General features: G+C 44.2%; 1 protein-coding gene across 1 annotated transcript in view; it reads right to left on the bottom strand.

Annotated features, from left to right (window-relative positions):
• Positions 1-3,979: 3,979 nt before the first annotated feature.
• The window catches only part of nudt14 (nudix (nucleoside diphosphate linked moiety X)-type motif 14), a 34,540-nt gene continuing 15,890 nt past the window's right edge, over positions 3,980-22,629 (bottom strand). Inside the window, exons 2-5 of the mRNA XM_048250771.1 lie at positions 20,679-20,722; positions 11,922-11,986; positions 8,838-9,180; positions 3,980-4,577 (exon numbers count right to left, since the gene is read on the bottom strand). Coding sequence (XP_048106728.1) covers positions 4,328-4,577; positions 8,838-9,180; positions 11,922-11,986; positions 20,679-20,722 — 702 coding nt within the window. The 3' untranslated portion in view covers positions 3,980-4,327. The remainder of the gene's footprint in view (positions 4,578-8,837; positions 9,181-11,921; positions 11,987-20,678; positions 20,723-22,629) is intronic.

Genomic DNA, 22,629 nt, shown 5'->3' with positions numbered 1-22,629 from the left:
TAAAACTGTGAATCAAACAGTAAAGGGGGCCATCACATCACAAACCAAGCTCTCTGTCCATCTTACTAAAAACAGCAAAGTCGAAGCCCTCAGTGGTATGGGATCTTTTCCATTTGTGAGAAAAACACAAGACGAGTTTGTATGCAACGCATACTCACTGAATAACTGTACGCATTCGCCTATAGGATGGATCGTTGCGGTCAGGACTGCACAAAGTCTAAAACAAACGCAGTTTGTAGCCCCCTGACTCTTATTTGCTACTCTTGTGCACCTGTACAAAGCAGGAGTGAGCGAGTAAGTAAAGCCTGTGCTCTTCAGATCGTAAGCTTGAAACGCAAGCTAAGTGGCGTGGAGGTAGAGTTGCTTCTTGGTGTTCACACTGCACAGGAATTGGGGGTGGGGGGGTTGGGGGGTAGAGAGGGGGGAGGTGGACTGTCTGTAGCTTGGTGCACACAGCATGGCTTACGAGCTTCTGTGCATGACTCCGCAAGGGCAACGCGCAGAACTGAACCACTTACAGGCATTTCGCTAATGTCAAGGCCTTAACGTTACACACTCTGGCGGATCGCAACCATGGCTGCGTCTCTAAAACAGTGACATCACTGCGCACCAATAGACCGTCAAATACACTCGAGACGGAGTAGGCTTTAGAGAAAAAAAACACACACCAAACAAACATGTGCCCCCCTCACTTGATGAGGAAGAATAACTTTTATAACATTTATGATTAAAAACAAAGATAAAGGCTCTTCTGTTGGAAAAGCAGGATGAGATATGTTGCAAAGAAGGTTCATATGTGTATATACATAAAGGCTTAGTATAGGCATAAAATTACTTGAGTAGAATATGGAGGGGGAAGGATAAACTAACAATTAACAAACAGATATGCTGCATCTGTGCTTTTAAAATCAATGTTTTTTTTTTTTATATTTATTTATTTTAAGTTAAGGTTGACATACCAGGAGAACAACTGACTCTGGACGAAATCAAACCCACAAGATATGTGCCAAATCCAGGCTAGGCGGGGCCAGAGATGCCCCCCCGTCTAAGGGACCAAGGCTCAAGTGATTGAAGTGATTTTATAGGGGCTATATCTGTTTTGTTTTTGCTGTAGCAGGTAGACATTTCTCTAGACCGCATGCAAAATCTGAGCGACTTCTTGTATGCTTGGTGTCAATGTGCATTCAATCCATTTCTAAATTTGTTGGATTACAGGTTTCAGGTTGGAAGTCAGTTTTTCATTATTATTAGTTCTAGTAAATTGCATATCGCAGCTTTAACATATAGGTCTTATCAATATAATAACACTATGGTTAACTCAATCTACTCCATAATTTTTAAGATATTAAATTAAATACATAAAACTATGTATACTAATGGTGCCTGGACATTAAATAAAAAAAAATAAAAAATCAAACACCGTCTTCCAGACCCCCATCAGAAATCATTGAATATTGCTATTGCTAATGGCATTAAACACACAAAGTGTCATTTAAATAGGCTTACTGTATATGTTGCTCCAATATCAGGCCATTCAAGAAAATTCATGCATTCCTTATACACCACAGGGTAATAAGAGAACATCAGAGAATGTCGGTTAGGACATAAAGGGATTGGGTGATTATCTTTGTACAGGACCAGAAATAAGCTTATGACAAAATGTGCCTTCAGGTCCTGCTGTGTGTGCATTTAAGTTAAGTTGGACCACAACCGGTCAAACTCATTCATTTGCTGATTTGTCTGAATAACAATAGTACATTTTGTCTGAATGTGTCACTCTTGAAAAGAAAGAAAAATAGGAGAAAAAAAATGCAGTGCTTAATTTTCGAAAGGTGCATGTATATATTTACTCAACACTCTTGACCACGATCTTAATTTCTTTTTTTTGCTTAAGTGCCACAAAAGATGTTTCCAATCAACTGAAGTTGAGCTGGCAGGTCGATTCAAAGCTTAGTGGTTGAAAATTTAAAACCAATGGTCTATGGCTCTAAGGCTCTCGCATATAGTCACCCTGAGCGTCACCTGGCCGCCCTGGAAACCTGAGAAGCCAGCTAAGGCTTTGGCATTTGATGGGAAGTCTTAGGAGCAACTTGGAATGGCATCTCATCCTATCTATTTGCGGTGTGTGTGGTTACGAAGTTTCACATCCAAAAAAACTTTGTCTTATCAATTGAGAGAATGCAACCATAAAATGTTGCAACGTTTTGTTTTTTTTTTGTTTTTTTTAAAGAACATGGACCCTAATTCAAATGGCCGGGATAATGCAGAGTCAGGTGATCTCAAACTCAGAGTCTCGAGCATGAACTATATTGTGCCCCACGTGGAAGCACTGAGCGATCCCATTGATGTTGACGCTTACCATCTTGTTTGTTTACAGTGTTTAATTCACAATCAGTTATTCAATTGCCTTTGCACTAAGCTTTAAATTAGGGCCCCTTCTGACAAAATAAACTAGTTTAATGAAGTCTGATCTCCTTTCGTCACGGCGATGGAGAGCAGATTTGTGCATTTTTGCTGTTTTGGATTTTAGCGCTTTGGGTGTCTTCAAAAGCGCTATGTAAATGCGATGTGTTGTTGTTGCTGCTGTTGTTGTCTTGCTACTAAACCTAACCTACCTAACCACCAGCTTGACCGAACAACGGTACAACTTGAAACTTGGCCTTATTCAAACTCCCGGGCAGAAGATCAGTGCAGATACAATGTGGACTCAGGGACAACCTCAAACATCTGTATATTTATGTTCTCCATAGTCTGTTCATGACTACGTTGTGGTATTTTTGTCTTTCTTTTCTATTTATTTTAAGTAGTTCTTGCACCATATCACCAAGACAAATTCCTTGTGTGCGAAAACCTAGTTGACGGTAAACCATTTCGGATTTTGACTTGCAGACAGTCTTGCAGCGCCAGAAGGGACTGCAAGTCCTTCATGATGAAAGTACATCTGGAGTAAATTAATTCAAAATTTCGTATTAAGTGCATCAAGATCAGGCAAGGGTGGCTTTCCCTCTGAAAGCTGTTTTCTGTTTGACTACGCACCGCTACTTTAAAGTGGGTTGGTTTCAAATGTTTCAAACAAGCCAAACATGTATGCTTCTCACCCACCAGAAGACCAAACCCCCCAGGGCTCAAATTCTGCCCTCCAAGTGCGTATTCGACGGCACATCTGGCACTATGAGACAACTTTGTCAGTCAGGTTGTGTGGGACGCTCACTAGTCTCCACTCCATAACGGGGGAGTAAAATGAGCCTTCACAACAGCCTGTGTTTGCTTGTGTGTTGCCAGGTCCTGTAACCTGAAGTTTATCTGAAGTGTCAAGCTATGCTCATCATCATCATCATCATCATCATCATCATCATCATCGTCAATACCCCCCCCCCCTCCCCGTTCTTTTACCATTATGCTAGATCTCAAAGAAAATGATGTGTTTTCTTTTTGCTTCACAAACCATCACTGAATTTTATGACACTGGCAATAAATCACAACCAATTGTCATAACCTCAGATCTGCAAAAACAACTGTGAGCAGTATACTGGAAAAGCCCTGTTATTAAAAACAATCAACTTGATGTGGTCTGGCTTGGTGAAGGATGTAGCTTTTACAATGCATCCAATGGTACAAAAAGGCTCTTTCTATATGTTCCTATGATTTCAACTAACCTTGTGTACTTGGCTTACCTTTGCTTTTTGGGCTTGGTGATAGTCTAATAAAAGATGCCTGGGCAAGTCTAAACTAGATGTGCCACAATTTGTTGAAATCTTGAATTGGATGAACATCAATGCGCTGAGGTGCAGCTGGCAAGATCGTAGTGATTAATGCATTCCTGAAACCAGATCTTGCCACTTCACCATATGTACCATAAGAGGAGTCTGATTTCATGTAGACCCTGACTTATTAAAAGCACAACCTAAATGTGATACAAATAGAAGCAGTTTTTCTAAAAAAAAATAAATAAAAAAGAATGAGAAAAAGAAACTTCCAGTATGAATCATCAAACTTGATATTTTGCTTCGTTATACAGAAGTACCACAGCTAAAGAAAAATGAAAGAAACTAAAATTGAACCACTGTTAAGTCTCTTGAATGTACAACATGATTGCCAAATGACAGCCCAGTCAGACCATAACTTACAGTGAAGTGTGACTAATGTCAGGAAGAAGGTGTGTGTGTGTGCGCGTGTGTGTGTGCGCGCATGTGTGTATGTGCGGTGAATGACTGGTATATCAGTGCAGTAAGTGTTTCGAGGGGCTGGGGTGAGGAGTTAAAGGTGGGAGGGGAGAAGGGAAGAAGGTGAGTGAGGGAGTTTTTTTTTGTTTTTTTTTCTGCTGCCGTTACACGTTGGTGGATATTTTGTATTTGGGCGACATATTGCTTTGGAACCAGATGAAGCTGAAAATGACGCCCATGGTCTTGGGGATCCGCTCGTCGTATGCGAAGCTCATGGCCTCGTGCAGCGGGACCTTGACCACCTCGATCAGCTCGCCCTCCTGCGGCTGACCTCCGCCCTCGCCCACGCGGTTCTCCTCCGACACCTCGGCGTAGAACATGGTCTGCTTGGCACCAGTCACTCCCACACCCGACCTGTGAGAATAGGACATTTATATTTACATTTTTTTCATTATTTAGCAGGAGCTTTTATCCAAAATGAAGATTAACATTCAAGATATATTGCAAAGTAGACCTTAAGTAGGACCTTAGGAAGACCACCTTGTTTCAAACAAATTAACTTTATTCGTTTATTACTTACTATTACTTACGTCTGTTTACGTGTGTTTGTGGTACAGAAACATATACATGAAATAAATGTCTAAATATGAGGCATTAAGATCATGAATGTAAGATGTTCTGTTCTGTAATCTGTGAATCGATGTGTGCACCGGCGTAGCTGTGTTGCTGATGACCCAGCGTTTTGTCTGTTACCTCTAACAGCTCAGCCACAGGGGGTCTGCCGCTCAGCCTTGTCCCTAATGAGCAGCACACTAAGAGAATGAGCTCAGCCGCTACATGGCCTGCTACGCCCTCTTCACACACACACACACACACACACACACACAAGCGCACACACACACGCGCACACACACACACGCGCACACACACACACACACACACACACACACACACGCACAAGCGCACACACACACACACACACACACACACACAAACAAACATCAGCCGCCATCATCTATCCACCCATCTTGTGCGGCTGACTAACAGCTCAGGCCGGTGTGTCTCCTAGGGGTGTTTTGACACGGCGGCTGCCCGCCTGGCTGGGATGAGGAGGTCTAAGCACGCAGCCCTAGGGGTCCTATACAGGTATGCAAGCAAGCAGGCAGGTACCTCTGGACAGACAGGCAGCAGGTAACATTACACTACCAGCGGGTGCTTGCTGCCACCACGGCTCCATCGTCTCCGTCTCTGTCTGACTGCCTCACCTGAAATGTTGTCATGGAGGCAGCCATGGAGACCTTTCTTCAGAGCCAGCAGGGCTCGGGGGAGCTGGCAAATGGATGACTGCCACTTTCCATCATATTTGTAAAAAAAAAAAAAAAAAAAAAAAAAAAGGATTTTTTCCCCACCTCCCTCACACTTGTGTTACTGGAGGGCAAAAAAAAAAAGCACCACTGCGGTGGTGAATTCAGACCACCCAATCAGCCTCTACAAATAAGCACCAAATCCAAGTCAATTAGAGGATGAGATGAGGCAAACGGTTTTGTTCCTTTGCTTGTGTTCAGCGTCTTCAGTCTAAAGCTCCTCTGACTCAGAAAAACTAATAACCCGTGTCATTTGGCTTGTAGGACCAAGAGAAGAAACCGCACGACAATCCCTTCAGAAGTCCTCAACCAGAACATGAGAAAACATGAAAAGCCCTTCTCAGAAATCCTCCCCGAATCATAGAGATGCCCTTTCCAGGGAAAGAAGAAAAAAAAAAAAAAAAATAAAAAAAAAAAAAAAAAAAAAAAAAATATATATATATATATATATATATATATATATATATATATATATATATATATATATATATATATATATATATATATATATATAGAGAGAGAGAGAGAGAGAGAGAGAGAGAGAGAGAGAGAGAGAGAGAGAGAGAGAGAGAGAGAGAGAGAGAGAGAGAGAGAGAGAGAGAGAGAGAGAGAGAGAGGCAATGTTTTGACAGCAGTGGAAGTGCCCAGGTTCTTCCCACAGACAGTGGCGCAGACAGCTAAGAGGTTTGTCTTTCTCTGCCCTGTCAAGTGTGTGTTTGTGGAAGTCCTGCTCCGAGGGAGGCCGGGGGCAGAAGCCTCGCAGAAGCATGGCGGCTAAACAGTTGTGTTCCCGTTACAGAGACGAACCATAGGTGCTCCCACCTCCAGGTATAACCATTTCATAGGGGTATATGGGAGGAGGAGGACGAGGAGGAGGATGTAGAGATGGAGGTGGAGGTGGAGGAGGGGGTGAACAGCCACCCACGGAGCAGGAAAGGGTCTCTGTGCAGACAACAACAACAGAAGAAGCGGAAACTTGTTCTTCCCCGACCATCATTTGGGGGGGGGGGGGGGGGGGGGTCTAGGAGAAGCCTCCGGCATCGTGGCAGTATAGGGGACTGGGCATCTCGCATCCATCAAAGTCAGTTTCATCTACTGTACAACACCCAGGATATCGCCAGGCTGACCTTTAATTTATACCATATACTGAACATAGTCCCTTTCTAAGCGCTGTTTGGAAAATGATGCCAACAAATGACATAAAACAGGATGAGGAGATTCAACTAAGGGTCTCATGGGTGAACTGCTATGTAAACAGTAACATGTTAACTCTGTATTTACTTTTAATAAGCCTGCCCGTTGGTAATGCAGAATTCCTCCTACGTGGTGTTTGAAACCTCTTCACACATTCTGCCAATGGGTAGGAGCTACTGTTGGCAACTTAGCATAAATAACGTTTCAAACATGACACCATTGCCAAACTAGAAAATATAGCAGCATACAAACTAAACTGCTTTCCACACCAATATGAACTAAAGTTAGCAGGATGACAAACTTAAAAACACCTATTGAAACAAAGTGTTGGCAGATTTGTTTTTATTGAATTACAGCTCCAAAAGAGCTTTTTCTGACTACACTGATGTGGCTCTAGAACGGGTGTGTGAGTGAGGGAGCGGTCAACATCACCATGAAAAAGGCAAAATCTTTCAACAATATTCGGTTACATTTTACTTGAAGGTATCTACATAAGAGTGACATGACACTGTTATGAACGTGTCATAAACATTATAAACAAGTCATAAACGTTTATGACATAGTAACGCTTATGACATGTTTTTTTTGTCATGACAAGTTAGGGTTAGGGTTATGACAGGGTCATGTCACTCTTATGTAGATACCTTCAAGTAAAGTGTCCCAATATACATGGCTTTAGATCTTTAGAGATTAACTTTTCAGTCAAACACCACAAAGCAGAGCAGGTTTACCTGGGATGATATTTAAAGCCAAGCCCACCTGAGGAGCTGAGAAAATGTAAGATATCAACAGAGCTGCAGAAGACCTTCACAGATAGTATCAGATTTAGCAGAGCCTGACAAGACTTCGGCAAGTGATGTGTGTCGAGATAACAGGATAGAACTGTGCAGAGTAAACAAGGACAGTAAACCTTCTAAACAGAAACACAGGAGTAGTGAAGCATCATAATAAAAAAATAGTGTCAAAACTCAAAGTGTCACTATCCACATTTAGACCAATTTCTTCCATGATTCCACAGGCGTGAAATTGGCAAGTGTGCCCCATAGACTAAAAGTACATGTTTTGTATGCAAATGAAATCAAATGGTAAGCTCTCTTACTGTAAGCCCAATATCTTCCATGTAAAAAAAAACATAATTGTAAATGTAGATATTCCTTTTAAGGCAGATAATTGCTCCGAGTCTGTAAAGACTTGCTTGAACTTTGGAAGGGCCACTTAAGCAGATGTTTCCCAAAACATGGTGCTACAGAAGCCACCTGCGGGAAAAATGCCTCGGCACATGAATGCAGAGTTTAGGGATCGTAAGTAAGTATTCATGTGCAGTGTGTGTGTGTGTGTGTGTGTGTGTGTGTGTGTGTGTGTGTACATGTGTGCGTGTACATGTGTGCGTGTGTACATGTGTGTGTGTGTGTGTGTGTGTATATATGTGTGCGTGTGTGTGTACATGTGTGTGTGTGTACACGTGTGTGTGTGTGTGTGTGTGTACATATGTGTGCGTGTGTGTGTGTGTGTGTGTGTGTGTGTGTGTGCAAATATGTGCCTCCAACTTCACAGATAGCGACAAAGTTAAGCTAGGTCATTCAGTTACATAGGCTGCTAGGGTTCTGTTAGGTCACTGCTTAAGTAAAGTAGCAGATGCACTTGTGTTTACGCATGCACAGACACACAGACCATCATCTTAAGAGAAACCAGATAAGATGTAATACCCTCCTCTCTCCTCCCCACTTTGCCTTCGGTCACCTGTGTCAGACCACCTTAGGGAGATCCTGCAATAAGGTCACCTGAAAGAACCAGGCCACTAAAGGCAAAAAAAAGGACTCAAGGCCTCACGTGTGTAAGGGATAATGTATGGAACGCCGGTTATCATCGGGAAAGTAAGTCCCGACAGGAACCACATCTTTCTTGTAAACAAAGGTTTCAAAATGCTGTTTACTCTGTTCTAAAGAAGATACAAGTCTGTGTCATTTAACACTGACACCATCAGTGCAGCCATTGATTGTGTTCAACGGCGCTCCTAACCGTACTCCCCTGTCTGTAAACCTATAAAGCCTGCCCCCATGGTGTCAAGCGCACTTGTGACTGGTTCCTGGGTTTTCAGCGATTTTGGAGTGCTTACCTGTAGGAGGTGATCTTCCGCAGCTTAGTGACGGGCACGTCGTAGCCGCACTCCTCCAGAACCTCCTGCCGGGCGATCTCCTCCAGCGTCAGGTTGGGCTTGTCCACCAGCCCCGCGCAGAGCTCGTAGGTCACGCCGGCCGACACCGGGGGCTGGCCAGGGGCCGCTGCGGCGGCGGTGGCGTCCTCGCCCGCTTTCTCCCCGCCGTCGCTGCCGCCCTCCCCAGCCTCGGAGGCCTCCGGCTGGGCCGCCGCGCCGGCCTCGGCCCCTTCCGCTCCCTCTGGCTGCTCGGCTGGCTCCGGGGGCTTGGGCTTGCTGCGCTCCCATTCACACATGTACACAGCTGCGGAGGAGAGGAGGGCAGAAGAGATGATGCTTGACTTCTATTATATGACTTTGAAGTTGTAACTTATCCATGGTGTATGTATTTAAGTAATTAATGGTGAATTTAACACTGTACAGTAAACAATTGTGGTGTAGAAGAAGGAAGAACCTGTTTTGTAACCTTGTCTTTATTGGTAATCTAAAGCACATATGCAGGAAGAATTTTAAGTAATAAGTTAAGTAATTAAGTATCCATCTATCTATCTACTCAACACAATCAGTGTTCAGCTTTCTTCTTCTTAAGGGTTTTTACTTCTGTCTCCAGAACCCTCGGTGCTTTAAAAGAATTGCCCCCCATTTCTAACCACCCAGGAGCAGTTTTATTGGTAGATAACCCCTGGTACTATTAAGGCCAGGTGTGTGTGTGTGTGTGTGTGTGTGTGTGTGTGTGTGTGTGTGTGTGTGTGTGTGTGTGAATGAGTGAGTGAGCTAGAGAGAGAGACAGATGGAGTGTGCTTGTGTGTGTGTGTGTGTGAGTGAGTGAGAGAGAGGGTGTGTGATAGGCCAGAGCTATTATAGGGAAGCTGATATGGCTAAGCTAATACTTTTACCACTGGTTTGTTCTGTTGATAGCTTTAATGAGAACATCTCAGGACTTCCTTCCTAATGACTAAGTCTAGCTGGTATGTTAGACAGGACAGCAGTGATCTGGGTTATTGTTATTCCAAGTCCACAAAGAAACAGGAAGCGCCTATCCATCACATCCCATACATAAGTAGTTTCAGATGCAGATTAGAGGTGTAATAGCTGAGACTGTTTGCCCTTCCATGGTAGTGTGTGTGAGTGTGTGTGTGTGTGTTCAAAAGTAGTACCCTTTCTACCATCACTGCCTTGATTTTAAATAAAAATAATAATAAAAGAAACACTTGCCATTGTTCCCAGGGCGGGAGGAGAGAGAAAAAGAACATGAACAAGGAGGAAGAGAGAAAAAAAAGGAGTGAATAGAAAAGAGAGAAGTCCCTTTTCAATGAGCTGCCTTTCCTTCCATTCTGAGGAGCGGGGGCGCCGTCCCTGGCGACCAGTGGCGGGAACAATGGTCGAAGGGAGGGGGGGAGGCAGGTGGGAGGCGGTGGAGGTGATGTCAGGGGTGGGTGTGGGTGCAGCGCGGTGCTCTCACGTAGCCTATGATACAATCCCCCTCACCGCTCCGAAACAAGCCGCGAAAAAGGAAAAAAAAACATCCACCATTATGTAGCGGCGGCGGCCATTGTTTTCTCAGCCGAGGCCGAGAGCAGGGGCACCAAGTTCTGTTTTCTCTTTCTCCCTTTCGCCCTCTCTCCCTCCCTCCCTCCCACCCACTCGGTTTTCTATAGACTCTCATCTGTACTGTATTGTGCTGTGTCGTGTTGCATTGTATTGCATTGGGGTGGGGAGGGAGAGAGGCGGCATTGTTGCCGCGCATGGAAACCAAACAGGCCAGATCAGTGGAGAGGTCACGGCGGCCATGATCAGTGGAGAGGTCACGGCGTCCATGATTAAACGATAGGGTCCCGATGACCCGCACGCCATCGGCAGGTTTAGGCAGAGACTTTCTAATGAGGAGACACAGCACTCAAAAAATACTCCATAGAAATGCATGGGGCTAGTTTGTCACGCCAATATGGCCGTTGTCTACACATATCCCACCCCTTCCTCGGCAAAACGTCGACATGTGAATACATTGAGCCAATCATATGGTGTGTTGTGAAGACATCGTGCCAATCATGTGTTGTGATCTCGCCGCTGGAGCAAGATTGGTGTCGTGGAAGCCTTAAAGACGCTAGCAAGAAGTTCGACCCAAAGACTGTGCCCGATGAGTGCCCATAAAATGTTGGTATATGGCCGCCGAGTGGAGGGACTTGCCTAAAAGGACTTTGGTTTAGGGTTCTGAAGGGGGGTGGTGGAGGTGCGGGTGGCATTAGGGGTTGTTAGGTCACTGGGTCACTTTACAAAGCTAAAATATTCATAAACGTGCGATTAATATTTAGTGTGGACATATGAGCAGTTTCTGCAGTAGTAAGACTACACGTTCAGCTCTCAGTTTCATTCTATGTGTGAGTGTGTGTGTGTGTACTTTCACCATACCGCTGTCTGTGTGTGTGTGTGTGTGTGCATGGTATAAAGTGTGAATGCGAACAGCAACTCCACGAGTCATCACTCGGTAGAATGTGGGTAGGAGGAAAAGTATGCAATGTGTCTCTCCTCCGATCGTGTCACAAGCATGTGTGTGAGGGTGTGAGTGCTTGTGCCAACATGCAAGTGAGGGAGCGTGAGAGGGCCTTTTTAAGAGTGAATATAGGACAAGCATCTTCCCTTCATTTCTGCACTAATTTCTGCTAATTAAAAAAGTAAAGAGATTGTTATGAAATGAAATACATAAGACCCTGGGAGGTTTCCGGAGAGTGCTCTTGAATTGTCGTCAAATGACAGAGAGACTCTGAGCATCCTCTCTCCCTCTTAGCTACCATGGTCGACTTTTCAATGCACAACTATTATGGTCAAAAGAATTCAGTGTAGGATATAACTGTGATATCTGCAGAAAATGTGATCTGGAACCATAGATACATTTACATATTGACTTTACACGTCTCTGATATGCATCACCCTAGATACCGTTACTATGCATGCATGCCGTCTTGTTTGGGAGAAAACTATTTAAAAAATGTCTTGCAGTTGGAAATCTCACAAGACTCCCTTGGTCTGGGGTTTTCACACACATACCTGGGCGGAACTGCTTGACCAAGACAAAGCAGTGGGAGGTGGTGTTGAAGATCAGCACCGACACACTGGAGGAGGAGAGGAGGAGTGGGTGAGAGAGGGAGGAGAAGGAGGTAGAAATGTAATTTAGTTATTCATTTATTATTGTCTGAATTTCCCCATTCGGTTCCTGTAAAACTCATGTCATGTCGGTATACAACAACACACACAGCCGCTTACACAATCGTATAAAACACAGGTCATGATGTTGACTCATCTTATGCAATGTGACCTCATAGCACTTGTCTCGTAATGAGGATGTGTCAGAAGGTGGGGGCACACACACAGCTGAAAAACCACACACACACACACACATTGACCAGGTCATTTGCAAGGGATCTGACTCCCCCACCTGTAGTCATGCACAATAACTGCATTTCCAAAGCGTGAGCTGTTCCTCTTTGAAAATAATTTTACAAAAATACTGAGGATATTACTACACTATAGTTTATTGTATTGTAACTACTAGGGCAATATTGCATCTGAATTTGAACTTTGGCCAATCATATTGTATGTTTTCCAGGTCTAAGAAACATGGAAAATGTTAGCTTATATTTCCAATGATGCCATATCCACATTTTGAAAGTTCAGCTCATGGCTTTCATCAGGAGAAGCAAAAACTCCCTCAAAACAACGAGACTTGGGTTAAAAAAGGAAGGAAGTGCAGGCAACCAAGTCAAACATAAGAGGAACACCACCACTCAGTGCTTCATCAGATATGGGCCCCTGAATTTGGGCCAACAGTAACAGGTAGTCAAGACTGCAGTGTGCATTACGTTTTTTAATTAGCCAATAAAACAACTTTAATTTTCCCTTTTAACCTCTTTGTCTTGAGTTTTATCTCTCTAAGCAAGATCTCGGATAGTTGCACAGTCCTGCAAACACAGAAATGTTTGGGAGTTGTTGAGGGGCATCGCTACCTCCTAGAGCGGACAGGAACTACTGTGGGGGTATTATTAGCCAGCACTGGAGTGCAGCTTCTGTAGCTAATGGTCAGGGAATCAGTAGAAGTTTGGGTGGCTTGCTAGGACGGTGCAGGTTATCATCCTAAAATGCTGTCCGGTTACTTTGGTTTCCTCTCTCTATCTGGGATTGGGTGAAAGGGAAACCCGCTTCCAGCCCCAACCCGGAGATAAGCTAAAAAGCAGGGGTGATGAATCAGAGAGGAGGTGGAAATCTGAATGGCCAAACTTCTGGAAGTTGGCTTTGGTTTAGCTCAGGGACTGACATGTGAATGGACAGTGTGGATGCAGTGTGCAAAACAGTGTGTGTGTGTGTGTGTGTGTGTGTTAGAAGAGAAGCTAGTCTATCAATTATATCACCTCAAGACAAAGCAAAAGGTTTAAGTGTGTTTGAGAAAGTTAATAGAATTAATTTGACCCTTTTCCTATCCACCTATCTTCATCTAGAGACAGAGAGAGGGAGAGAGAGTGAGAGTGAGAGAGAGAGCACTTCATGCAGTCCTTTTACGTCAATCTGTGGGATTAGAACCCCCACCCCTAACACCACCCCACCCCACCAGATCTGATCTCCCACCACCAGCCTTCATCTTCAGCCCTCACATCAGCCGGGTGACACGGCTCTCACTCCTCAGGAGGGAGACAGCCTGAATGGCCTGCCTCTTAAGGGCTCTCCCAATCAGGGGATGAGAGGCAGAACACAACACAACAGAACAGAGTGGAGAGGGACAGAACCTAATCTTCCAGATGCATGCTGGGACATCACAGCCTGACGCTGGCCTACAGATGCACGCCAGGCTAATTCTCCAGCTGAGCCGAGCAGGGCTGAAGCAGCAGTCAATAGTTTTTTGCTGACAAATAAGCGAAAAAGGGTTCTGTGGTGAGAGAGGTCACCCAGACAACTGACAATAAAATGTATTTATTTATTTTATTTATTTAATGTTGAAGTCACACACCCACTATTACTGAGGGCTTTGAACACTTTTGTTTCTCTGTTTCAGGCCTTTTTTCCCTATTAGTTTACATGTTCCGACCCTGTGAAATAATCAAATAAAATCATTAACATCCTCTCATACACCCATTTACCACTCAACAGCATACACCCATCCATCACTTCCTGTCACTCACAAAATGTATCTATTTAGCTCTAATAATAAGACTTTAATGACTCTTTCCCTCCGACGGCCATGCATTCATCCCTCAACAGGGCAAAAACAAATGGGCGATAAACCAAACTTTCTCCTGTGTTATCGTTCCAGCACTATACTGTATCTTGGGCATGTTTCCAGGCAAAGGGTAAGGACAGCTGCTGGGGATCTGGATGCTTGGGTCAAGTAGACTCAAGTGCAGACACAAAGGCTTCACACAGATGAGGTGACGTGACGTGACGAGACGGAGACAGCTACAAGGATACAAGGAGGTTTATTTGTCACATACATAGCAATACTAACGTAAAGCATGTAGTGAAATTTCGTTTGGTTTGGCATGTAGTGAAATTTCGTTAAGTGTGAAGAAAGAAAGATCAAGAAATATTTTAATAAAGAGCAAGAGAATAAAAAGTGCAGTGTGTGTACAGTCCATGTGCAAGTGTGTAATAAAAAAAAAAATACACAAAAAAAAAAAGTTTATATAGTCTTGTGTGTGTTCAGGATACGGATTGCTTGAGGATAGAAGCTCCTCCTCAGTCTCTCGGTTCTGGTCTTGTCTAAGGAGGCTAGGAGAATATGTGACGCAACCCCTGACTCAAATCATTATTTCATCAAGTGGTGTTTCTAGAACAAAATGGTCTGCAACCCTACATGAACACTATCTGCTCAGGGGTGTACACAACAGACATTGTGTACCAAGTATTGTACTATAGATATATATATGTAGATCTTTTTTCTTTCACAGAGAGACCAAGGTCTTAACAATTGGCTGTAATTCTGTTGTATGTTGTGTTGTCTTCTAGGAAGTGCATGTGCCCGAGAATGAACGTGTTCGTAACTTGGCACGTGTGTGTGTGTGTGTGTGTGTGTGTGTGTGTGTGTGTGTGTGTGTGTGTGTGTGTGTGTGTGTGTGTGTGTGTGTGTGCGTGCTCTGTGCGTATGTGTAACTTTGAATGAAAGTATGTCTGAGTGTGTGTGTGTTTGCTTGTGTAAGTGTATTGTGTGTGTTTCAGGTTGTCTGTGTATTTCAGTGTGAGTGTGTATTAGATTGTGTGTGTGTGTGATTGTTTTGATGGCAGTGGAGACGGAGGGCCGCGATGCAGTGATGGGAAAGCGGATGCGTCTGCGGGGCCAGGAAGCCCTACCCTCTGTTTCCCATGCTGAAAAGCAGCGGGGCCAGAGATTACTACTCGGCCTGGACGGACACACACACACACACACACACACGCACAAGACAACACAACAAGACGAAAACACACACACACACCGTGATGCAACACAACAAAACGCAACACAGCACAACCAGACACACACATTTGTACAACACGTGTGCCCCAATGCGCACGCAAACATGTGAAAGACAAATGAGCAGCAAAAATTCCCACGTTAGCTAATAACTCAACAACAATACGGTGTGTGTGTGTGTGTGTGTGTATGCGCACAGTTAAGAGCCGGGGGCTGGGAGAGAGCCCCATCACGAGGGCCACTGGTGAGAGCCAGTTCAGTCTAGGCGCCTGATTAAGGAGACCTCTGTTCCATTTTAAGGAGCTCTATCTAGACAAGATTGTCTCACACACTTCTTGCGTACCCCTCCCCCACCGCCACCCATCCTCCCCCTTTCCCACCTCTAGCTCCCTCCTTCTCCTCATCACCACACTCCTACTTATTCCCAGTCTCTCTCTCTCTCTCTCTCTCTCTGATTATTGGAATTATCCAGATCGATGTTTCATGTAAAATAGAACTGTCCCATATCAGGTAACATGGATTTAAACTCACCCAAGATAGGTGAATGCTTGTGGTCATGTTGGCTCCTTTAATGCTGTGGCCTCGATTAACCGTTTTAAATCCACCTGCGGAGCTTCCTGCATCTATACGGAAGAGTTTTGTGACATTTTTGTGGATGGGAATGACTGGCTCCCTCCTGGAGTCCTCGATTTGCCCCTGGGTGAAGGGGGGCAAGGTCTTATCTATCTCGCTAGCAACGTAAAAGGCAATTAGACTTCAGTCTGCCCAGAGGTTGTTATACTATACATACAACACGGATCTGCCATGGGTGGACTTCGGCCTCGCATTGCTGAGGGCCAAGACTGAGATGCTTTTACGACAGGCAGCCATTTCTCGGTTCAGACCTGGCCTCACAATTTGTACAGCTCGACCCTTCAGGCCTGGCGTCACTACAGGGTGTCTCGACCAGAACACTATGGCCTTGATGAGCCTTTGTTTTCTAATCCTTAAGGGAGAGTGTTGCATCTGACGACATTGTGTCCCTATTTACCCGTGCGACAATAACAAAACTTGGTCACCTGCTTGGCCATTTATGAAAGACACTGGCGCGCTGTATGTGATGTTGTATCCTCTCTGAAAGGATGGTAGGAGACACACTACGAAACCCTGAAGGCAAGTTTTCCTGGCTACCTTTTTAGCTTCGTTAACTTTTTTTCCTGATGGTGGTCCAGTGGATGTCCCATATCCAGACATACGTATTACTACCCTTAACAACCCTCCATATGATACTACACAGAGACTGCTCTCGCTTAAGAGGATGGCAGACTAAAATTTTGCCTGGTGCGTGAATTTTAACATGCTCAAAGACTGATTCTGTATCAGTTTACTTTGTACCATTTTGTCTCACATCTGTCACCTTCATGGAGGGTGCTGTATAAACGCCCCATCTCGAAACAATCTGGTGACTTTCAGTGGCATGTTCTACACAGTGCCATGCCCACAGGTCTTTATTGCAAAATGTGAGAGCTGATTTTTCTGCCCCGTGCAGGTTTTGCAATACACTGGATACAATTTATCACTGCTTGGAGACTGTTTAAATTGTTTTCTTTTCTCCAACTCATGGAAGTGGTTTTTGCAGGCAACCTTTTCAGGTTAAGTGCCCCAAAAGAGAAAAAAAAGCTGCCTTCTTGTAGCGATGTTTTGATTGGTTAAGCAAAGCCCATCATATGGAAGGGTAATAGTCCTAAAAATTGGGTCAAAGTCTCTCTCTCTCTGTCTGTCTCTCTGTCTGTCTGTCTGTCTCTCTCTCTCTCTGGGTCTCTTGGCTCCCTCTAGCTTGGACCTTAAGTCTCTAAACTGACCCGAAACAGGTACGCTCGACCTCTGCCCACCAGTGTGTGTGTGTGTGTCTGAGATAAGGGGGTCACTAGCTCCGACACTGGGCTCCAGCGTGTAGCGTTCTGCTGCTTGCCACTTCTCTCCCCCAACGGTTTTCACGGACCGTTAGGCCAGCGCTCTCTTCCGGAGCTTTCCGGTTCAGCTGAGGGATGATGGGGCTGCCGGGGATAAAACAGGGGCCGAGAGAAAGAAAGAAAGAAAGAAAGAAAGAAAGGGAGGGAGAGAGAGACCACCAGCTCCAGTACCAGCATTAGCTGGCATTTAAAAACTGAGGGGCCTCGACTCCCATCCAGAGACTGTATGCCTGACCTGCTACTCCACTGTAGGACTGCAACTAACCATTATTTTCATTGTTGATTCGTCATTTGATTGTGTGTCTATCTTAAAGACTCTACCTGTAGTAATGATGGGTATTGCAAGGTTGCATTAGGCATTCCTGCTTGCATACGCTTTAATAGATCACTCTTAGACAAAGATAAACACACATAAACCCCCCCCAGGGGCTTCTGTCCACGCAAGCAGCTATACACCAATCCAGTGTCCCTCCTAGGACCAGTGGCCATTGCAAAGACCTGCAGCAGTGGCACTAATGAGCTCAACAGATGCTATGCTTAATGGCTTTACCTTTCAACTCCTCGAACAACCTTCACCCCTCCAACATACACACAGCATACACACACACACACACACACTCCCCCCTTTCTTCTCCAGCACTATGGTCAGAAGGACACTCTCCCATACACGATCAAAACAGCAGCACACAAACAAACACACTCCGTCAACAAAGAGAACAAATAGTGAACACACACACATATGGGCTGGTCCTTGAAAGCAAGAGTAATTTGACATACACGTAAACAGACCTGGTCACGTACAGGATGGTCAAGCAATGAAAACATCCACATTTGTCACCAACAAAGACACACTATCACTATCACACACACACACACACACACACACACACTTGAGACTGATCAGGCATGAACCTACTTTCACAAGCAATACACACACAAACACTCACATCAGCATAAGAATACATCTTTCAGACTTTCAGATGTCCTCAGCCATGATCTTCCTGTCTCTGTCTAGCGCTCACACACACACACACAAACGCACGTACGCAAGCACACGCACGCACAGCTATACGGTGTCAAAAAATATTTGCTCTTCACCCCCTAAGAGCTCCATCAGTAGTAACGCTCTGTGAGCCCACAAATGACTATACACTAGATCCATACTCTTTGTCCTCTTTCTGCCTTTCATTTACTCCCTCTCTCCTTCCATCCACCTCTCTCATTCTTTCCCTCTCTCCTTCTCTCTATCCACATCACCTTTCTTCTTTTGTTTTTATGTTTCACTCTTTGCTACCCCTTTTTATTTGAAAATATGTCATGGTTTCTCTCCATTTTTCTCTCCTTCTTTCTTTCTTTCTTACTCTCTCTCCTCCTCTTGAGCATGTTTCCCATACAAATGTCCCTGGCCCTTTTTTCTCACAGTGGCAGGCTTCAGATATGATTTTGGAGAACAAAAGGCCATTTCAGTGTTCCATATCCTCAGAGGAAGAACCCCATAACTCTTAGTTTCTAATGATTACCTCTTCCCACCCACAGCACTCCTTAACCTTGCAAGGATGACGGGATGAAAAAACTAAAACAACCCCAAATCCCCCAAACAGTTGAAAAGATTTGGACCAATCTGTCTGTCTCTTTCTCTCCCTCACTCGCTCTCGCTCATTGTCCTGTTTATGGATGTGTGTGTGTGTGTGTGTGTGTGTGTGTGTGTGTGTGTGATTGTGGTCTACAGTGCTTGTCTTGTGGGCCTACATGTGGGTTTCTGTGTAAGTGTGTGTGTGTGTGTGTGTGATGTGTGGTCATGGTTTATAACTCAGTGTGATCTCTCCATGTTTGATGTGTATGTGTGTGTGTTTTACATGAATTAAGCTCTGCTGCAGGGTGAGTGGCTTCCGGTGTTGGCACTGAGGTGACACATTCCAGCTCCACTGCCACCTGATGCTCCAGCGTTTTTACACAGTCTTCCACTACAGCCAGCCATTGTTGTGACACAGCAACAATGGATTATACGCAACGAGTGTGTATCTCTCTCTCTCTTTCTCTGTGAACATCAGAGTGTGTGTGTGTGTGTGTGTGTGTGGGGGCTGGGGGGTGTTTACGAGTTACAGTGGAATTTGGAGGTAGGAAGGATGTACTTCACAAGAATAAAAAAAAAAGAAGTGGATGATGTGAGGATAGAACAATCCCCTCCCCTCCCCTCCCCTCTCCTCTCCTCTCCTCTCCTCCCCCTGTTGTTCCCTGAGGTGGCGGAAGAAAGAACGGTCCCCAATCATGAGCCTGGAGGCAGAGATGCGTTAAAGCTGGGAACGGACCTCGGACGTCAATTGCACTCACAAGAACGAGACGGAGTAGATCAAACCTACAGGCGGAGTCTAGTACGAATGGGGAGTTTGTTATGAGCACAAACATTAAAAATGAAAAAGCTTTCTGCATTGCGTCAACAATGAAAAAAGAATCGCAAAAGGTTCAAATCCGTCACCCAAACACACATAACGATTCCTGCCACAACGCTGCGACTATCATTGACTTTCTTGAATTTCCCATAATTGTCACAGACTGGGGTGCGTTTCCTAAAACCATAGTTGCTAACCTGTTAGCAACTTAGTTGGTTGGCAATGGGAAATTGCATTGCAACCAACAAAGTTGCTAACTTAGTTAGCAACTATTGTTTTGAGAAACGCGCCCCAGGCCGGTAAAGTCGGACATCTTTCCCACGCTTTTCCAATAGGCACAGATGTATAACTGAAGTGTCGTTCTTGAAAACGTCTCCACGGTAGCCGTTTATGAAAACCTCTGCATGTTAAGACACACAATGAATCTAGTTTTTTTTCTCCCTTTTCACAATTACAGATTGTGTTTGATGTTTGCGTGGGTGTTCACCTCTACATCTTTTGATTGTAAAATACAACCCACTTAGATTGCATGGAATCCACCCCAGGGTTTCTGTTTTGGTGTTTTGTGGATGTTTTGGGGTCATTTTAATGTTTCTGGGCAGCCTCTTGAGCCCTAGGAGCGACCAGAGATAAAGGAGACAAAGACAAGAGGGAGTTAGGCTTTGAGGTGCTTGACCTTTGACCAGCCTGCACTGACCCACAAGAGGAGGCCGAGTGGCGGCGTCCTGAATGGGTGTAAACCAAAGGACACCCTTATGCCAGTGGTGGGGGTGATTGGAGAGGAGTAGTGTGTGTGTGTGTGTGTGTGTGTGTGTGTGTGTGTGTGTGTGTGTGTGTGTGTGTGTGTGTGTGTGGGGGTCATTCTAATGGTTCCCAACACACACACACACACACAGCTAGCTCAAAAAAAGACAACCAAACAAACAAATCAATATGGCAATTACACAAATTCCAAATATGATTGCTTCCGTAAAGGAAGCAATCATATTTGCTAACCTTTGTGAATCACAGTTCATGGCATACATACCTATCGTGGGTGCGCATGAAGTCCCAGTACTTCTTTGTTCCATTCTGTGGACAAAAGAGAAAACAGAAGCCTGAGGTGAACCCCACATGTGACAACAAACCATTGCATTCAAATAGTGTTTTTCCAGACGCCCAAAGCGTATAATTTACTGTATAATTTAGTTATAATACCCAGGGAGTCCTATGACATTTTTAGTGCAAAGAGGAAGCCTTTCTGACCTTACAATTTGGCATCTCAAAGCAACACAGATCAAGTCAGAACACACCAAGAAGGTTATCTGGCTTCAGTACACAGTACCCTCCAGAATTATTGGCACCTCTGCTAAAGTTGACTAAAAAGAGGAATATAAAATCATCTTTTGAAAATTGATCTTAATGCCTTAAGTAAAAAAAAATGAGGAAATATCCAACCTATAAGGACACCAATTTTCTTTGTGAATGAATAATGTATCATAAATAAACTAGAATGTAATGCCAAAGGAATTACAATAGTGGATGGAAAGCTGCTAAAGTTGGTGGGGAAATTCCTGAAAAAAAAAACATTAAATCACTTAATCTTTGAGTTCATACAAACCCTCGTACCAAAAAAGACCTTGTGTGTCAAAGGCGTTCTTGAGATATAACACTCAAGGTGTTTTTCACCTTGACATTTGACCTCCAACATCAATTCACTTCATCTTTGAATCCATACAAATACTCATACCAAATTTCAGGCATGTATGTCAAGGCATTCTTGAGATATCACACTCAGTGTTCATTGACTTGACCATTGACCTTTGACCTCCAACATCAACTCACTTCATCTTTGAGTCATACAAACACTTGTACCAAATTTGAAGCACATGCGTCAAACCGTTCTGGAGATATAATCCGCAAAGCATGAGATATGGCTGTGACTTTTCTTTTGACACACGGGAAACACTTAAACAGGATGTGTAGTTTTAGGGAGCACCAGATTGTATGCATTAGAAGCTGAGACAGTTGATTTCACAGGTGACACCTGTGTCAGTGTTCTAATTAGCCCGAACTACTCTGGGAGCTTAACAAAGCGCAGCTGCCTTTTAGGCCATTATGACATCACAGCCTTTGAAGTCTAAGGGGAAAATTGAGCTTTTAACATTTTTAATCCCCTATTTCTCTAAAAAAAAAGTATAAACTTTATAAAAAATCTGAAATAATAACTCTCTTGCCCCACTCCAGACCTTCAGAGCGGTTATTTCAACATGTCTGTACGTTAAGCGGTTAGAGTCGCATTAATTCTTGAGGGTTTTTTTATGGCGATGGTTCAGTCCACATCAACGGGACGGACCAACCTAGCCAACCTTGACCATGCCTGGGCTGGTTAAGAGTATTTTGGGTACTGGATATTTCAATGTGGTAATATGGTGGCAGCATGGAGGGGAGTGTCTCCAGGACGCTGGTTTCACTGTTAAGCCTTCATGAGGTGTCGTGGGCCTAACTTAACGAAACATCGGTGAATGAGGGTGCCCACTTGATAACCCCAATGACATGCCGCATCCTATATACTGCTGTTGGATGGGCCATTTGTATTGTGCTTGTGACCATTTGTTGGCGGATTTGTGGATAGTGTGCTTTTTAAAGTTAAACTTAAGCAGGGGCTTCTGAATGTGTTTTTACCTTGGATTTTGGCACAAGGGATTTTAACATCTAATCCTGTGTATTAATGTAATAATGAAAAGGTAAGAAGAAGAAGAAGAAGAAGAAGATTTCAAGATAGTGGATTCCATCCACTATAATAAATGTTCTTCCTTAAAATACAGGGGTCATAAGTATTGGCACCCCTATGTTAAATGTCCATAGAGGCAGGCAGTAAAGGCCAGTTATTTCATGGATCCAGGATACTATGCATCCTGATAAAGTTCCCTTGGCCTTGGAATTAAAATAGCCCCACATCATCACATACTCTTCACCATACCTAGAGATTGGCATGG

Source organism: Alosa alosa, chromosome 8, assembly GCF_017589495.1.
Source record: "Alosa alosa isolate M-15738 ecotype Scorff River chromosome 8, AALO_Geno_1.1, whole genome shotgun sequence".
Taxonomy (NCBI): domain Eukaryota; kingdom Metazoa; phylum Chordata; class Actinopteri; order Clupeiformes; family Clupeidae; genus Alosa; species Alosa alosa.
This window is presented reverse-complemented; position numbering and strand designations above follow the sequence as displayed.